The sequence below is a fragment of the Anabrus simplex genome, chromosome 2 (genome assembly GCF_040414725.1).
Source record: "Anabrus simplex isolate iqAnaSimp1 chromosome 2, ASM4041472v1, whole genome shotgun sequence".
In the NCBI taxonomy this organism is placed as follows: Eukaryota; Metazoa; Arthropoda; class Insecta; order Orthoptera; family Tettigoniidae; genus Anabrus; species Anabrus simplex.
Window position 1 is genome coordinate 838,088,634 of NC_090266.1, and position 20,449 is coordinate 838,109,082.

The 20,449-nt window shown below is 35.2% G+C and overlaps 2 protein-coding genes across 3 annotated transcripts in view; one reads left to right on the plus strand and one right to left on the minus strand.

Annotated features, from left to right (window-relative positions):
- The window catches only part of LOC136864500 (cytochrome P450 6j1), a 112,412-nt gene extending 107,616 nt beyond the window's left edge, over nucleotides 1-4,796 (plus strand). Inside the window, exon 9 of the mRNA XM_067141551.2 lies at nucleotides 3,504-4,796. Coding sequence (XP_066997652.1) covers nucleotides 3,504-3,529 — 26 coding nt within the window. The 3' untranslated portion in view covers nucleotides 3,530-4,796. The remainder of the gene's footprint in view (nucleotides 1-3,503) is intronic.
- A 121-nt stretch (nucleotides 4,797-4,917) lies between these two features.
- Nucleotides 4,918-20,449, minus strand: part of LOC136864501 (hemolymph lipopolysaccharide-binding protein) — a 70,367-nt gene continuing 54,835 nt past the window's right edge. For both annotated transcript variants that reach the window (XR_011017841.1, XM_067141552.2), the window contains one exon: nucleotides 4,918-5,186. Coding sequence is in view for 1 of the 2 variants with exons in the window: in XM_067141552.2 (XP_066997653.2) it covers nucleotides 5,020-5,186 (167 nt within the window). In the remaining variant the exon portion in view is untranslated. The remainder of the gene's footprint in view (nucleotides 5,187-20,449) is intronic.

The following is a 20,449-nucleotide window of genomic DNA, read 5'->3' on the forward strand; positions in this document are numbered from 1 at the left end:
CACAGAGACGAACTATTGTTCAGTCACCCTTAACTTCATTGGTAATTTAGTAAACGTTTTGGAAGCTCTAACAAGCAATGAAATAAAGTAATTTTATTACTGCTGGGCTGGTCCAGCCCCGTGATGTAGGGGGCAAAGCGTCCGCCTGTCACCCGGTGGCCCCGGGTTTGATTCCCGGCTGGGTCAAGGGTTTTTAATTGTTAATTATTAATATTCCTGGCCTGGGGACTGGCTGTTTGTGTTGTCTTTAACGTTTCTTTCCTCACAATCAATACTCTACACTTCTGCAACTCCACTTACACGCAGGTTCATTTCATAGGGTGAAAGTAGTGGTGAAAGATCTACAGAGGTCAACACCATGAACAAATATCATTTATTTAAAAAAAAAAAGTAAAGAAAAACTGCTGGGCTGGGTGGCTCAAATCCAAGTTGGTGTGTTTAATCTTGACTCAATCCAGAGGTATCTGGAGGTGATCAAATATGCTAGCCTTGTGCGCATAGATGCACCGACACATAAAGAACCTCTAATAGACAAAGTTCCAGCATTTCAGAATCTCTGAAGGCTGTAAGGTAGTTAGTGGGACTAAAACCAAATTACATTATTATAACAATTCAGCTACCAGTATCCATTTGTCTGATACGGACTTGTAAAACAGTGTAGAGTTAGAAACGATGATAATGATATGATGGTGATAATACCTGTTTTGAATCTCTTGCTTTAAAATATTTTCTATAATTTCTTCAGAATCAAAATCTGAACTCAGTCCAGCTCCTTGACAATATTAAGTTTAGCGACCTTTCTTTCAGAGGGCCCAAGCTTTGATTCACAGCCAGGTCAGAGAATTTAGCCACATGTGCTCAATTCCTCTGGCTCGGGAACTGAGGACATGTGTTCCTCTTAATATACACCTCTTCATTCACTTACAACATATCACACTAGGCTACCAACCAGCTTAGAAACACGCAGTAGCCAATATATAACTCTATATAGGGTTGGCATCAGGAAAGACATCCGGCCATAAAACTTGGCTTAATTCACGTGTAATGCAACTACAAATAACTTGTAATAAAACAGGAAGGAAGGATTGATTGATTGATTGATTGATTGATTGATTGATTGATTGATTTATTTATTTATTTATTTATTTATTTATTTATTTATTTATTTATTTATTTATTTATTTATTTATTTATTTATTTATTTATTTATTTATTTATTTATTTATTTATTTATTTATTTATTTATTTATTTATTTATTTATTTATTTATTTATTTATTTATTTATTTATTTATTTATTTATTTATTTATTTATTTATTTATTTATTTATTTATTTATTTATTTATTTATTTATTTATTTATTTATTTATTTATTTATTTATTTATTTATTTATTTATTTATTTATTTATTTATTTATTTATTTATTTATTTATTTATTTATTTATTTATTTATTTATTTATTTATTTATTTATTTATTTATTTATTTATTTATTTATTTATTTATTTATTTATTTATTTATTTATTTATTTATTTATTTATTTATTTATTTATTTATTTATTTATTTATTTATTTATTTATTTATTTATTTATTTATTTATTTATTTATTTATTTATTTATTTATTTATTTATTTATTTATTTATTTATTTATTTATTTATTTATTTATTTATTTATTTATTTATTTATTTATTTATTTATTTATTTATTTATTTATTTATTTATTTATTTATTTATTTATTTATTTATTTATTTATTTATTTATTTATTTATTTATTTATTTATTTATTTATTTATTTATTTATTTATTTATTTATTTATTTATTTATTTATTTATTTATTTATTTATTTATTTATTTATTTATTTATTTATTTATTTATTTATTTATTTATTTATTTATTTATTTATTTATTTATTTATTTATTTATTTATTTATTTATTTATTTATTTATTTATTTATTTATTTATTTATTTATTTATTTATTTATTTATTTATTTATTTATTTATTTATTTATTTATTTATTTATTTATTTATTTATTTATTTATTTATTTATTTATTTATTTATTTATTTATTTATTTATTTATTTATTTATTTATTTATTTATTTATTTATTTATTTATTTATTTATTTATTTATTTATTTATTTATTTATTTATTTATTTATTTATTTATTTATTTATTTATTTATTTATTTATTTATTTATTTATTTATTTATTTATTTATTTATTTATTTATTTATTTATTTATTTATTTATTTATTTATTTATTTATTTATTTATTTATTTATTTATTTATTTATTTATTTATTTATTTATTTATTTATTTATTTATTTATTTATTTATTTATTTATTTATTTATTTATTTATTTATTTATTTATTTATTTATTTATTTATTTATTTATTTATTTATTTATTTATTTATTTATTTATTTATTTATTTATTTATTTATTTATTTATTTATTTATTTATTTATTTATTTATTTATTTATTTATTTATTTATTTATTTATTTATTTATTTATTTATTTATTTATTTATTTATTTATTTATTTATTTATTTATTTATTTATTTATTTATTTATTTTCAAGCTTAAGCCTATTAGTTGAAACTGAGGTAAAGGTGCTGTAGGTGAGTTATATGATGAGTACTTTATTCTGAAGAATTCATTAACCATTATTTATTGTGACTTCATTCCTGTGTTGAAAAAAGTTAGATGGTCTCAAAAAAAAAAAAAACAGTTGTCATAGGAAATATAGAGGCTTATTATCCTTCAGCAACAATCTACTTATATGGGGCTGATGTATTTGAGCAAATACCTTCAAATACCAAGAAGCCTCCGTGGCTCAGGCGGCAGCACATCGGCATCTCACCGCTGGGTTCCATGGTTCAAATCCCGGTCACTCCATGTGGGATTTGTGTTGGAGAAAGCGGAGGCGGGACAGGTTTTTCTCCGGGTACTCCAGATTTCCCTGTCATCTTTCATTCCAGCAACACTCTCCAATATCAGTTCATTAATCATTGCCTCAGAGGAGTGCGACAGGCCTCGACAGCCAGCACAATTCCCATTTTCGCTGCTAGAAGGGGGCTTCATTCATTCCATTCCTGACCCGGTCAAATGACTGGAAACAGGCTGTGGGTTTTCATTTTCACTAATGGGAAATAATGACCATGGAAGTGTAATGTTTGTACTCGTATTGACTCTGCTACCCAAAACCATCAGACAAAATTCACTGAAACAAACTCTGTGTTAGCTAATAATCTGTGCCAGAGATAGATTATAACCTTCTAGAAGGCCTGGCTGGACAAATGAAATTACTTTGTAAATAAATAATAGCAGCATGTTTCTGTAGATATACAGGGTGTGCACAAATGATTTGAGTGGTTTTATCAATTATTTCTAGGCATATTATTAGAGATATGGTGATGGTGTTTGATGGTGTAAGGCAAGTATCCCTCAAAGTTTTGTTTTGTTTTGTTTTGTTTTGTTTGAATAGCCCTCCATACATTGTGCTTCCCCTAACGCCCACGAGACCGCAACAGTTGCAACATCCGGCAGACATGATGCATCCTCTACTCCAACAGTTGCAAAGATGGCGACTAACAGTGAAAAAGCGTATGCTGTTCTGGAATTTCATTCCAGCCAATCTGTGACAACCGTGCGACGAAACTTTAGAACAAAGTATCGGAAAGATCCACCCAGTGCCAACTCCAGTCGCCAATGGTATGAACAGTTCAAAACTATGGGATGTCTGCGCAAGGGAAAATCAACAGGCCGGCTTAGTGTGCCTGAAGAAACGGTTGAATGTATGTGACGCAGTTTTGAACTTAGCCCACGAAAGTCAACTCATCGAGCGAGCAGGGAAATGAACATGCCTCATTCGACCGTTTGGAAAGTCGTAAGGAAAAGATTGCATATGCGCCCTTACCGTCTGCATCTGCTCCAAGCCTTGTCACCGGCTGACAAGGTGAACCGTGTTCAGTTTTGTACAAGTTTTCAGGAGCGTATGGAAGATGATGAATTTTGTGACAACGTTGTCTTCAGTGATGAGGCAGCATTTTTTCTGAGTGGAAAAGTTAACAGGCACATTGTACGAATTTGGGGGACTGAAAATCCCCATACTTGTGTGCAGCACATTTGTGGACTCTCCCAAGCTCAATGTTTTCTGTGCCATCTCGAAATGTGAAGTTTACGGTCCCTTCTTCTTCGCTGAAAAATCCATTACAGGGCACATCTACCTGGATATGCTGGAGAATTGGCTCATGCCACAGTATGAGAGCGATAGCATGAACTTCATCTACCAACAGCGGCTTTTAATGTGTACAATTAATCTTCAAGCTCTAAACACATGTTTTAAATGTGGATACAGTAGTCACTGTAGATATTTTAAACTCACCTGAATGTTAACTTTCAACACAGTATTGTATTTTAACCTAATTACCATTAACTGATTCACCAGTTGAATCACCCTTTATTCATCAAGTGTTTTATATTAACCTTGTTCCAATTATTTTGTCTTTCGCCAGTTAGTTGACAATGTCCAAAATGTGGGCAAAACATGTCCTATTTTAATAAGTATGCTATTTTGAAATCAATAAAATAACTTTCATATTGTAAGTGGAACTCTTCACTAAAGATTTATAATGGCGGCTGTTTGGTCAAGATTTCCTTCTTGCCCTGTGCTGTCATGTGGGCCTTTCCACTTATTTTGACTTGACGTTGGTTTCCTTTGAAAGATTTAGATGTATTTCCATATTGAAAAGCATGCAGGTTTCTATTGGTTGCCTCCACTTCTTTACTGGCACATAACTCTGTTAGCTTTGCAGGAGGTGCTTTTGTGCTGATTCTGCTGGCTGTATAAATTGTTTCAGAAGGATGAAGGCACATAGACTCAATGGCTGGCTATCGGCCTTGGGACATAGAGATGCAAAACTATTTTATTTTTTCAATTTTGGCACTAAGCTTCATTAGCATTTCCACTCTACAATTGCATTGAAATAGTAATAATAATATCATAACTCTTGTTCACACAAATAAAATAGTGCCGCATTGCACTTAGCATCACTGAGATAGCGGATCTTCTTCTGCACTAAGTAGACACGCAGTGCCCCGCAATCACCGTGATCACTAGGCCAACCAGATCCCCACTTGAGGAAGCCGAGATGACCCAGAGGGCGGCCTGAAACAAAGATATTTTTCAGCACTGCACCGACACTGACAGAAAATTAAAAAATAACGCCTTTAAGAAAGTTGTTCTTTTTGCTGTTGTTTGTTTTAACATCACATTAACTCCTGAAGGTTTTTCAGCATGATGTGATAGGAAAGGGCTAGATCTGGGGAAGTGCTGTCTTGGCCTTAATTAAGATACAGGACTGGTGTTTGCTTGTTGTGAAAATCAGAAACCAAAAGAGGCCATCCTCAGGGCTGTCATCGATGGGATTTATGCTCACCGTCTGCTGAATGCAAACTTACAGCTACACAATCTGTTCCTTGCAGCCAACTTGCTCGGTGTCTTTAGTTCCAATGGTTAGAAATGTGTTTTAAAAAATCTTATCTGAAAACTGAAATTCTAACTTGTAAAACTACATATAATAATTGGTATTAAGTATTCATGAAGGATATGTTTTCCATATGCTAGTAACATTGCTAATGTATTTAAATAGCAGTCATTAATAATAATAATAATAATAATAATAATAATAATAATAATAATAATAATAATGTATGGTTGATTGCCAAGTCCAATGAGTTTCATCATAAGAGAAACACCAGAAGTGATAAACATTTAAATGCGATTTTCTCTCAGAACTTAATTTATAAGCAAATACGTTCCTTCCTCTCAGCCTCTATAGTATACACAACAGGAGTTTCATATTTTTATGACTTGTCCAGTGATACAGACACAAAATTTTAATGCAGGGATATTCTTCTAAGAATATGAGTTTCCATAATATTAATATCCTTATAGTCACTCTTTTTTTTTTAGGAACATACTGGCATCAATGAAAAAAATTATAAATAATGTTGCATTGATAGGAAAACAGATGCTTTTATTGAATTTGTAAGCAGTGCCTATAAATTTTCAATAAAATTTCATCACTGTATGCCTAGTAGTTACTGAGAAAAAGGGTCATAAAGTTAAGAAAATAAGCATTATCGAAATAGGCCACTGAAACCCATCCCTCTCCCACAAACCTCTTAGTGCCATGCTCTTATGCTGAAAATGTGCTAAGATTTAATAGCATTTTGCAAGTTCCTATTTAAAATGGCACATAATTTACAGTTTAGAATATTTTGACTTTAAAATTGCAGGAAATGTTGAGGATAGTATGTTCGTACTACTGATAATGATTGCAATACCATTAAGTTTCAATATACTGCTGGGGAAAAAAAAACAAAAAACATGCAACATCCTCAAGGACAAGGTCATTTTATTCACAGACAATGTGACAGGTAGTTCATCATTGCAGGAGTATATGATTACAAATTAAGACCAAATGAAACACACGTCACAGTAAAGGGTGCCCAAACAGTCGCATCAATACACAGTGTAGACCCCGCCCTCTCAGGAGGCAATGCAGCTGTGTATTCACAAATGCAAATGATCATAAATGTGCCGAACGGCATTCGGCGATAGATTGTCCCAAGCTTCTTGCACCTTTTGATGCAATTCGGCAATGGTTATTGCAGGCTCTGGAGAATACGTAAGTTCCCACTTCATCATGTCCCATATGTGTTCAGTTGGCGAGAGATCCGGTGATCTTGCTGGCCAGGGCAGTTGTTGTACATCACGTAGAGCACGTTGCATTGCAACAGTTGTATATGGACGTGCATTGTCCTGCTGAAAAAAGCACGTTACCTTCCTGTCAAAGAAATGGCAGTAGCATGGGTACATCAACCTGTGCAGTGTAGTGAGCACTGGTTACGTTACCCTGCAGAAACACCAACTGTGACCGTGAGTTGTATCTGATGGCCCCCCACAGCATGAAGGCTGGGGTGGGACCTGGGTGTCGTGGGCAAATGCGCTGCGGAATAGGTCGCTCACCAGGTCTACGCCGTACATGTGTATGTCCATCTCTTGCATACAGACAGAACCTACTCTCGTCACTGATGACAACAGAGCGCCATTCCCCTCTCCACCCGACACTTTTCACAACACCAGAGTAGCCGTGCTTGGCGGTATCACGGTGTCAGTGGTAGCCTGGCCAGAGGCACACGTGATCATAATCCTGCTGTAAGCAGATGGTTCCCTAGGGTCCTTGGTGACATAGCAGGTGCAACATGTGACCGGATTTTGTTCCTGGATGATGTTCGGTCAGCCACCGCTGCCCGCACAATGCGTTGATCTTGACGTGCGTCTGTACTACGCGGATGTCCGGTGCCTGGTCTACACAGACCACTGTTGAAAGCAGCGAAACACCACCGATACATTGTGCCCGACATGTGCGGCAATCCGTCGATACGTCTATCCAGCTTCCCGCAGGATCAAATGTGACCACGCTCGAATTGCTGGAATCTTTCGACAGGAGCACATACTTGTCAGTGGGAGATGGTTGTACCCTAGAATGAATCTTGCAAACACTGTTCACCCCTAACCTCAGCACAATTACTGCCTGCATAGTCAAAACAGAGTGCACATGGACAGGCCTCCTGAGCGCCATCTGATCGCCAATGTCAGTGACAAGTGAATCACTAACACAACAACCCCTCAGTATGCACTGAACACAATCCTTGAGGATGTTGCATGGTTTTTTCCGACAGTATGTATTGAACACTTTGAAAAAAAAAAAAGTCAAATTTCAGAAATAGCAATAAAAAACTCAAAATTTAACTTTGCACAAAATGTGGTAATCCCTCTGCAATGCTGCCATCCAAGTTCTAAACACAAAATTTGAAAAATATCTGTTTGGTAGTTCAACAGGTAATTACCATTAAACCTTAACACTACATACACAACTTATTATGTACAGAATTATATGTCATGACAATGACCAATTCCTTACAATTAACATTCATGTTTTGATATGCACAAGCCATGAAGGTCTCTTCCACACTTTTGACATGCAGTGCAGTATCTTCAGACAGGTCCACTATCTTTTCTGGTATAAAATATGCACACTTTTTCCTTTTGCCCTGGTAACCTTCAGATTCCTATTTTATAGACAGGGTGTGTTTTGGACTAGGTGTTTCATAATAACCAGGTGAGGGCTGATGTTTAGAATCTTGGCTGGTGAAAATTTCATGGAAATCTGGAATTTGATTAGTATTATTACCATCATCGGCAGTGCTGTTATCATTCTGGAGATTGTTGTCATTATCACTGCTGGTGTCAAAATTCCTATCAGCATGTGGCTGAATGTTTATGTAATGATGACTACTATCCCTCTAATTATGATCTTCAGCTTTCTCCTTGTCATCTGTTGGAGGAATTAAATATTCATGTGAACCAATATAATCCTCTCATTCACTTAAATTATTCATAGTTTCAGCCAAATAATCATCAGCAAAATCATTCTTATTACCAGTCACCATCCTGGATAACTGCCAGTTGTCACATGGCCAGCGAAACACATCAATTTCAGAAATTCTTGGTGCGTAAATAAATGAACGAGTGTGCTGCCTAGTGATAAAATAGAAACTACATTCTTCAATGTATGGAAACAACACATAAGATGTTGCCATCTGCCATTCATAATCATACTAAATGCACATAGTAAGGCATGCTATTCAAACAACGATAAATCATTGCTGGCATTTTATGCGCAAGTACCCAACAATGATATATCATTATGTGGCATTCTAAAGGTTAAAGAAGTGAAGGTAAATGACCATATTTCCTGTGCCATTCTTTGTTCAAGTTATGTTATGCATTGTGGCTTGCCAGAACAGTGTAAATGACCAATCATTTGAGCAATTAACGCAGTTTAAATGGGACCATATAGTGAGGCCAAATGAGCAAACTGGAGAACTGTGCAACACTTTGGATGACAAGTATCTGATGTACATCAATGTTGGTCAAAAGAAAAGTGCACATACCCTTACACCTGATTTCAGACTTTCAAGGGAACATCAAATAGTGCAAGGTTCATTCAAAACATCATCGAGCCCATTCTGCTGCCATTTCTGCAACAACTCTGAAAACCATCAGAAGTAGTTTATGGGACGTAAAAATAATAACGAAACAATTTCTGCAACAACAGAGTGATGTGAGACAATACTCTTCTGCATACCATGCATGTAAATCAGCATGCTCTCCAAGGTGTTCATCAGATCCCCTGGCTAACAGAATCATTAAACTTGTTTTCCAGCCTCATCTATGATATCAACGACAACCTTCGCCGAATTGTACCATCAGGCTGAAGGTGGAAGGTGCATGTGAATCCGTTCAACATCATGATATTCATCCTCTCTACAATCATTTCCATGCTAGAGTTCGGGCTACATTACTGATAGAGGAGGGTACTAAGAATACTGAAATTTTCTTTCAACACGCATTGTGAAATACATGCACAAGAGTATGGTCTCATGCGATTTATTGAGTACAATATTCCATCTAAAATGTGTCTGTATTCCTATTTCCTGAAGTCTTTTATCATTTTTCATTAGTGTATTACGGAACCTCATTCACTGAACCAGAAACATGAGAACAAACCGTATAGTCGATACACTGGTACGTATCTTTAAAGAGAGCTACTGTAATAGTATCAGTATCAGGGAAGGACTCTACCATGGGTTGCGTTCCTCCACAAGCCACAAACACACATACGCAACTAATGACATAGAGTAAAAACAGAAGTTATCTCCCCATACTTCATAAAGAAATTGAAAAATAGTGGTCTAAAAGTAAATGTAAATGACCACGTAAACATAAGTGGTGAAACATCATGTTATGCAACATCCTGCCAATCATGGATTGTACATGTTTGACAGCCTTTTACTGTCTAATCATGAATGCAGTTAAGCCTAAATACAGACAGTTAATAGCAATTGTTATTTTAGGGGAACTGTGAGAAAACCTCTGTTATTATGAAGTTTGAGATAATGTGAGCAATTACACGAAAAGTAAGGGATCCCATGTACGATTCCTGATCATGTCATCCCATTCTAGCTGTATCAGCTTATCTGTGTACGATAAACTAAATGAACCCCACATGATATAACAAGTGAAAAAAATTGTATTGTATTGTAAATTCAACCACATGTAACACGTGGTATTTTAAGATTGTATCCTATGGTATTTACACCAGATCATGGTCACTACATGGACTTTTGAGTAATCTTAGACAAGAGTGCATCAGTTTATTAGGGCATTACAATTGCTTTCTGAATTACCTGTAACTCATTTTGAAACATGTTCTTCATTGAAGAACAGATCCTGACAGCTTCTTTCAGGACATACATTGTCGAAGATTGTTAGTGACTGAGAGCTTCTTTGATGTAGGAGACAAAATGTTTTACTATAATGCTATGATGTCCTAAAAGTCAAGAAAATGTGTGATGATGATGATGCTTGTTGTTTAAAGGGGCCTAACATCTAACATTAGGAAATATATATAAAAAGGCTCTTTATCAGATTTTTTTGGTTAGGCCTATTTATTAATCTTAATTAATCTTAAATAGTCAGTTGAGCAGGTGTCTATATAGTAAAACCCTGTAAGCTTAAAGTGAAAGTAAAACAATAGGAAAAGTGGCTTGATGAACTGGGTATCAACTTTCTGTTTAAATGCAGTCAACTGTTCGTGCAAACAGGCATATCTGCTCAGGTTTCATTTCTTTCCTTAGAGCAAGGTTGGGCAGACAAGAGCCACGGTGACTGCACATGCCAGCTGGATGAAAAGTATGCAAGCCTGCCAAACACAAGTGGTGGTGTGATGTTTGGTTAGAACCTTGCTTTATGAGATGGCTGGGTGTAGCAGAACAAAGTAAAGACCGGGATATCTATTTATCCCCTTCTGAGAGAGCATGTTACTCTTCACTAGTCAAGGGAATTCTGCTCACTGTTTGGTGTGTAACAGATTACTTACAAAATTATGATGATTCCACTTAGATGTACCACATTGCTCAACAATATACTGAAGATGTGGATGACAGTGAAGCGATTACATGAAGACAAGCTCTAATTGATGTATTTAATTGACATTCGGTTACCACAGTGATAGTTGAATGCAGTTGCTGTTATGGATATCTAAATTGGCTCCAACTAACTTGATACCTGCCCTAATTATTGCTCGTTCTTCACGTCCGTTTAGTGATAGTGAATTTGTGAAACAGTGTTTGTTAACAGTGATGTGTGATTTCTTCCCAAATATGACTTGGACAGTTGAATCCATTAATCTTTCTAAATATACACTCACATGGTGCATTGAACATCTTGAAGACAGCTTAGGGGGGACAACTAGAAGATGCCATCAAAAAGTCTATAACATTCTCATTTGCCCTCGATGAGAGAAGTAACAACCTCAACTAGCGACTTTTATTCGAGGAGTTGATGAAAATTTGATAGTGGGGGAAGAATGGCTGAATCCTATTCCCGTAACAAGGACGACTACTGGTGATGACATATTACAAGCTGTGGATGAAACTGTGAGTCATTTCTGTCTTTCATGGGAAAAATTAAGCTCTGTAACTACAGATGGGATTCCAGCAATGACTGACATGAATGTTGTATTTTTAGGACACTTGAAAACTAAAGTGTTCTTAACAGGTATTAAAAAAGGGAAGGGCAGAGTGGGGTAGGACTGTTCATCAGGAATACTATTGTATGTAACATAGTTTCTGTTAGGCATGTAAATGAGAGAATGTTTGGGTAGATTTAGAAGTTGGAGGAATTACTGTAGGATGAGAATAGTCTCAATCTATTCACCATGTAAAGGAGTAGATGAGGATGAAGTTGACAAATTTTATGAAACACTGAGTGACATCCTAGTCAGGGTCAACAGCTAGGATAGTGCTAATGAGCAATTTCAAGGCCTGAGCTGGCAATAGAACTCAAGTATATGTGGATGTGATGGGTAAAATGCAGGGAAGATATGTAAGCTAATAGGACTCAAAAGTTTTTACAGGATATCTGTGCTGATATGGGATTAGCAATTATGAATACATTCTGCAAACTTAAGGCTATTCACCACTACACATGGGTGGGAAGGGGCACCAAATTCATAATAGACTATATCATAACTGATCTTGAATTCAGAAAATTTGTTAGGAATTTGCAAGTATTCCAGGAAATTTTCGATGATACAGACCACTCACTATCTGATTGGTAATAAACTAAGTATGTCTAGGCTTTGGATATAGAAAGTGAAATCTGTCTGCAGACAAATAAGGATAGAAAATTTCCAGGATGAGGAAATTAGACAGAAGTACATGGATAGGATTAGTGAAAGGTTCTAAACAATAGACAATATGAAGGATCAGGATATAGAAAGAGAATGGGTGGCATGCAGGAATGCTGTAATAGAAACAGCAATGGAATGCCTAGGATCATCTGTGTATCAAGAAGGGAAAAAGTAAACAACTTAGAGGAATGACGAAGTGATGGCAGCTTGTAAACGTAAAACAGAAAGGACTGATGCAGACAGGGAACTGTATGTAGATGAAAGAAACAGAGCAAAACAAATACTTGTTGAATCCAAGAAGTCATGGGAAGATTTTGGTAATAACCTGGAAAGGCTAGGTCAAGCAGCAGGGAAGAAGCCTTTCTGGATAGTAATTAAGAATCTTCGAAAGGAAGGGGAAAAAAGAAAATGAACAGTGTTTTGGGTAAATCAGGTAAACTCATAGTAGATCCCAGGGAATCACTGGACAGGTGGAAAAAATATTTTTGAAAATCTTCTCAGTATAAAAGGAAATCTTTCTGTTGAGGTCACCAACAATTGAGCTTATATGGAGGAGGACAATGATGTCAGTGAATTTATGTTTGAAGAAGTGGAAAAGATTGTAAATAAATTTAATTGTAATACAGCAGCAGGAATAGATGAAATTAGACCTGAAAAGGGGAAATATAGTGGGAAGGCAGGAATGAAATGGCTTCATAGAGTAATAAGAATAGAATGGAATGTTAGTAAGGTACCTTCTGATTGGATGAAAGCAGTAATTGGACCTATCTATAAGCAAGGGAACAAGAAGGATAGTAAAAACTACTGAGGTATTTCATTGATCAGTGTACAAGGCAAGGTGTTCACTGGCATTTTGAGGATCAATCAGTACCTACTGATCTGCATTTAGGGCAGTCGCCCAGGTGGCAAATTCCCTATCTATTGCTTTCCTAGTCTTTTCTGAAATGATTTCAAAGAAATTGGAAATTCGTGTGCTAAGTTGGGCTCGTCAGTTGGGACTTAGCACACCTCCCAAGACGCAAGGCTAGTGCATACCGTAGAGGCCACTGCATAGGCTACTTGACGCCACCAGCAGTGCCAATGCACTATGAGAGCTATGTCTCATTTCTATATCATCTGATGGCCAGGCAGGCATCAATTTTTGGAAATGAGACATAGCTCTCTAAGTGCATTGGCACTGCTGGTGGCTTCAAGTAGCCTATGCAGTGGCCTCCACGGTATGCACTAGCCTTGCGTCTTGGGAGATGTGCTAAGTCCCAACTGACGAGCCCAACTTAGCACACAAGAGCGAAACGCAGGCAACCAACAATGAGTTAGCTGGAAAATTTATAATGTCCAATAACGGACCATTATATTGGTATTAGAAATTTACTCATTCAGGACAAATATTTTAAGTTCCCTATGGGAATCAACATCTATAACATACCACTTAGCCGAGCAGCTTGTCTCCCTTCTCCCAAGTCTTCCCAGCCCAATGTTTGCGACATTTTTGTAACGCTACTCTTTTGTCGAAAATCACGCATAACAAATCGAGCTGCTTTCTTTGGATTTTTTTCAGTTCTTGAATCAAGTAATCCTGGTGAGGGTGCCATACACTGGAACCATACTTAGTTGGGGTCTTATGAGAGACTTATATGCCCTCTCCTTTACATCCTTACTACAACCCCTAAAAAAAAAACCTCAAAACCATGTGCATGTACCCTTTATTTACACTACTGTTTATGTGATTACCACAATGAAGATCTTCTCTTATATCAACACCTAGGTACTTACAATAACTGATTTCCATAAGGAACTTTCACCCCATCAACGCAGTAATTAACACTGAGAGGACTTTTTCTGTTTGTGAAACTCACAACCTGACTTTTAACCCCGTTTATCATCATACCATTGCGTGCTGTGCATCTCACAACATTATCGAAGTCATTTTGCAATTGGTCACAATCTTGTAACTATTACTCTATACTGAATAACATCATCTGCAAAAAGCCTTATTGCTGGTTCCACTTCCTTACAAATATCATTTATACCAGGTGGCACCCGAACGCCGTACTTTCTACTTATAAATGTCCCGCATGCACAAATGACGAATGGGTTATTGTAAGTACCTAGGTGTTAATATAAAGAAAGATCTTCATTGTGGTAATCACATAAACAACTGATATTCATAGGGGCACTACTGCTAGCGGACAGGTTACGTCAGAATATGAAGAGAGAAGAACCGGACTGTCGCTAGCAGATTGTTACTCAGCGCTACCGATCTAATGCACCCCTTGCATTAGTAAACCTCGTCTTCCACCGCATAGTTCTAGGCTGGGTATGGTACAGCCGCACTATATTTGCTGTCTACATATCGGCAATGGCTAGTGTGTTCAGCAGCGACGAATACACAGACATTTTTTAAATCTAGACAACCTGGTTGGAATGCAGCCGAAGCTCCAAACAGACGTATGCCTTCTACACACGTATTTCGCTGAAAAGTATTAGTTTTTGTTTCATACAAGCAACTCTTTTATCGAGGGGAATGTCAACACGTGTATAAATTAATAATTTATTAAATTTCCTTTTCTGCATCTTTGGTGTGTTTACAAACAGTAGCGGCGATTGGGGGTGGGGCGAGGAGGGACAGTCGTCATCGTCGTCCCTCTCCCCACTTTGTGGAGTAAACATTACATTTTTATTCCACTTTAGCCAGCTGGAACCAGGATTTATTTTAAAAAAGCTATTTGTACAAGCCTTGTTGTCTTATCTGCTAGTTCTTTTCTTTATTTTCTTTAATTATTAACATAATTATTGGTGGAAATACGCTCAAAATGCCGTTCATCGCGGCAAACCGATTTGTATAGCGCTACGGCAAGTAGTGGAGACTTTGCATGTGCTGTGAGGAAGGATAGAATGGGTACACATTTTTTTGCCAAGGTCGTGGACACTGAGATATAATTCACCCGCTTGCCGCGCGCATTCGTGTGGCAGTCTCTTAGTGTGTATTCAAATACTAAATTATTTTTAATTGCATAATCATGCCGTACTTCTATTTAATTGTACCGGGCGTGCTAGCCATGAGATTAGGGGCGCGCAGCTGTGAGCTTGCACCCGGGAGGTAGTGGTTTCGAATCCCACCATCGGCAGACCTGAAGATGGTTTTCCGTGGTTTCCCATTTTCATACCAGGCAAATGCTGGGGCTTTACCTTAATTAAAGCCACGGCCACTTCCTTTTCACGCATAGCCCTTTCCTGTCTCATCGTCTCCATGAGTCCTATCTGTGTCGGTGAAACGTTAAGCCAATTGTAAAAAAATATTCAGTTGTAATTTCAACGGCAGATAATACCAACGTTCCTTTCACTGGACTAACAAAGCTAAATGCTTAGACAGATTATTATGAGTACTATTTTATCCTATTGTGCTCTAATAGATACACACGAAAGATACACACAAATATAGCAGGCAAGGTACTATCTAATATACCGTACATTACAATTGTCAACTGAAATGTGGTTATATGATTTTACAGCTGGTGGATTACTATTATTTTCCCTACTATGCAAGACGGAGAATAAAGTGTTCTTAAATGCTGAAAAATAAGAGGTTGTCTACAACAATTTCCATTTAAAAAAACTGTCAAAACTACGTCGGGGATTTGAATTGCAATATTATTGGGATATAGGAATAAGCTGAAAATGTTATTATACAGCATTGAATCAAAATCTCAAAGAAACTATTATTACAAATAAACCACGGGGCAGGTTAATTACATTTACATAATAAATAACATAACACAAACGAAAGAATTTAGTCCGGTGAAAGTAAAGTTGGTATTATCTCCCCGTTGAAATTACAATTAAATATACGTTTTTTTTTGTTTTGTTTTTACAATTGCCTTTACGTCCCACCGACACAGATAGATGACGATGGGGCAGGAAAGGGCTATGCGTGGAAAGATGTTATCGACGTGAAAGTTAGAATTTTGAATCTCCTTTAAAAATAAAGAAACACGTATTCATTTTTTCGGAAAGTCAGAAGAAGAAATAAACAAGATTTTGTAATCTGGTTGTTGGTTGTTGTTAAGAGGGGAGAGGTGTGTAAAGATGTGAAGAAGAGGTAGAATTTTTTTAATCAGGACACTTACATCTCAAAAACTGAAGATGTTACAGACGTGATAACTGGTATTTGGAACCTCCTTTAAAAATAAAAGAAATGTACTTTTTGTTTTAGGAAAATCCCCTTAAGGGGGTGAAAAGAATTGAAAAAGCAGGTGATTTTTTAAAATGATTACCAGTATATGCGCAGTATATGTCAAAATCTTAACATGTTACAGACGTGAAACTTGGTATTTGTGAAGTCCTTTAAAAATACAGGAACATGTTTTATTTTTATTTTTCAGAAAAGGTACTTAACGGGATTGGAAAGAAGTGAAAAAAGAGTTGATTTTTTTTGTGAGGGTACTTATATCTCAAAAACTGAAGATGTTACAGATGTGAAAATCGGTACTTTGAATCTCCTTGAAAAATGAACATATAGTTTTTATTTTCGGAATAATCCACTTAGGTGGGGGTGGGGTGGGGGAAGGACTGAAAATTGGGTTGAATTCCGTTTTATGGGGATACATATATCTGAAAAACTGAAGATGTCACAGGCATGGGTAGAGGTATTTGGAATCTCTTTTAAAAATAAGGAAACATAGATCATTTGTTTTTTGGAAAATCCACCTAAAGGGAGCTAAAAAAGGGGTGAATTATTAAAATTGAACATATCTATAGTATATCTAAAAAACTTAACATGCTACAGACGTGAAAACTGGTAATTTTAATTTTTAAAAAATAAGAAAACGTGTAGTTTTTGTTTTCGGAAAAACCACTTGAGGTGGGGTTTAAAAGGACTGAAAAGGGGGTTGATTTGTTTTTATTAGGATACAGATATCTCAAAAACAGATGATGTTACAGACGTGAAAACTGGTAATTTTAATCTTTTAAAAATAAGAAAACATGTAGTTTTTTGTTTGCGGAAAAACCACTTGAGGTGGGGGTTTAAAAGAACTGAAAAGGGGGTTGAATTCTTTTTATTAGGATATAGATATCTCAAAAACCGAAGATGTTACAGACGCGAAAAAATGGTATTCGTAATCACCTTTAAAAATAAAGAAATACGTATTTTTTGTTTTCGGAATATCCACTTAAGGGGGGTGAAAGAATTAAAAAATGAGTTAAATTCTTTGTATGAGGATACTTAAATTTCAAAAACTAAAAATGTTGGAAATGTGAAAATTGGTATTTGGTATCTCTTTTAAAAATAAAGAAACACGTATTCTTTTGTTTCCGGATTATCCGCTTAAATTAGTTGAATTATTTGTATGAGCATACTTATATAAAGAACTAAAGATGTTGCAGACAAGAAACTTGGTATTTGGAAAGTCCTTTAAAATACAGGAACATGTTTTTTAACAGAAAAGGCACTTAACGGGGGTGGAAAGAAGTGAAAATGAGTTGAATTATATTTTATGAGGATACGTATAGCCCCAAAACTGAAGATGTTACAGACGTGAAGATTGGTATTTGGAATCTCCTTTAAAAATAAAGAAACATTTTAATTTATATTTTTCGAGTTGAAATAAGACTTTTTCTCACATGTAGGCCTACAGTTCTATGTCGCAAGGTCATCTTTTCCCCAAAAGGCAATACCACAAACATGGTTTACGAAGATTTTCTGGGGTAAATGAAACTCATTATCTTGGTGAGTTTTTATACTTTAGGGATTTTCAGATAATGTCTTAGTACAGTGCCGAGGAACGGTTACTTTCATCAAATTACGAAATCCACGCGAGCGAAGCCCTGGTAACTGCTAGTTTCTAATAAGATACTACAATACACTACAGTAATTTTAAACTACGTTCAGACGTTTCCTAATTACAATATGTTATTACTAAGCACAAATAGAACCGAAAATTACAAGTTTGTCATTCGCAAGAACTACTCAAAGATTATCAACAAAGCTAAATGCTTAGACAGATTATTATGAGTACTATTTTATCCTATTGTGCTCTAATAGATACACACGAAAGATACACACAAATATAGCAGGCAAGGTACTATCTAATATACCGTACATTACAATTGTCAACTGAAATGTGGTTATATGATTTTACAGCTGGTGGATTACTATTATTTTCACTACTATGCAAGCCGGAGAATAAAGTGTTCTTAAATACTGAAAAATAAGAGGTTGTCTACAATAATTTCCATTAAAAAAGCTGTCAAAACTACGTCGGGGATTTGAATTGCAATATTATTGGGATATAGGAATTTGATTAACTTATTAACTCGATGAATAAACGAAGGTGCAAAGTACAAAGTATACCGGGGACTAAGAACTACAAATTATACTACCCTGCGAATTAAAACTTTTCGTATGTTGCCTAAAGTAAAAAATGTGATTGTATATAATGTCGATGTGCTGAATCTGAATTTTCAATCCATTTACTTCTATCACATAAAGTTTTCTTGCGAAATCACTTTACATGTATTGTATAAATTACGCGAATTTCATCACAAACATTCTCATAATACTTTTTCTTATTTTAAAGAAAAAACAATATTTAATATAAGTTACACAACTTGCTGAAATTAATGTGAATCTCTCTGGTTAAAACAGCAGATGATCCTGGTAGGTAGTCACTGTCACTCGTCTCAATTTCCATCACTTCTACATCAGACTCAGTTGAAAACTGTTCAAGATTTTCCGGTCGCACAGGGATTGATACATTAGGCCCATGGAGGACAGGTAAAATGGCTGACCGAACAACTGGATACACAATTTGCTTTTGTATTTTTAGAATTGTATCCCTTCACATCATATGAACAGAAGTAGCAGTCATTACTATGGTTTGTCTGCTCTCTCCAAACCATAGGTATTCCATAAGATAGCGACGGTCGTTTGCCGTTGACCTAAATCTAAGATCTTCAATGGATACTCTACATACTTTGTGGGGTGCCCAAGGTTTACTTTGGTCTCCAGGTTTGATTCCAAAGTAGGCAAGATATGATTTTTTTACAAAATCTGTAATATTATGCCTTTGCTTAGGCAATGTGTATTTCCCACATACAGTATATAACAAAAGTGGTCTGGACCATTTATACATGAGCGATGTGAAAAGGTAAATAGGTGGTACTTTCGTATGGAACTACAAACTCACAACATTCTACTCCACAATACAGCTTGAAACTGATATCTTTTCCAGATGATGCACATTAATGCAATGTGAGAGAAACTAGAACAGGATGTGTAAGTTTTCACAAAGATAAGATAAGAATGTGTCTGTCACCAAGGAGTGGCTATCTGTCTCCCGCAAATAAACCTCACATGGCAAGGGTGCTCGTTGTTTCGATCTAACTTCCTGAGGCGCTCGCACCCCGTATCAGATAAGAAACATCTGATGCCCTCAGTGTTTACTATAAACACGTTAAAAGCATTCTAAATACATTTGGTGTTGAAATCCTGACATCATAAAACTACACATGATAAAGTATTACAGTTTCTCTTTGGGCATACAAAAATTACGCTATAAGGAAAATAAAATCATTTTTTCAAAAATGGAATGGTATTTGATGGGAACTTTCTGGCTTTGAATTTGAATTCAGCATGCTAGAAATACCCCAAAACAAACAAACTTCGGAAGCAGCAATTTCATCGCAGACTAGTATTATCAGAATACAGTAATCAGCTGACATTCTTGTATTTGTTTACTCCACCACCATCCTACTCTTTGATCTCGTCGGAATGCAGCAAACAATCATCAACAATCCAAAGATTGTTGAGTAATTCTCCAGTGAAATACCATGTATTCTCTTGAACTTCTTTTGTTTTTTAATCGAAGTTTACAGGCATATCGTGTTATTTAATTGAATAAATTATTACCTTCGTGATAATTTGAACGGATATCTATACGAAATACCGGGTCTTTTGTCTGCACGAATGTAAAAGGTATGGAAGTTACAACTCCTTATGATAATCTGCCTTTGTATACCAACGAACCTACAGATATTTAAAAAATTAAAAAGTTAATATTATTACCTAAATTATTTCCTAAATCTAAATTTGAAACAAAGTACA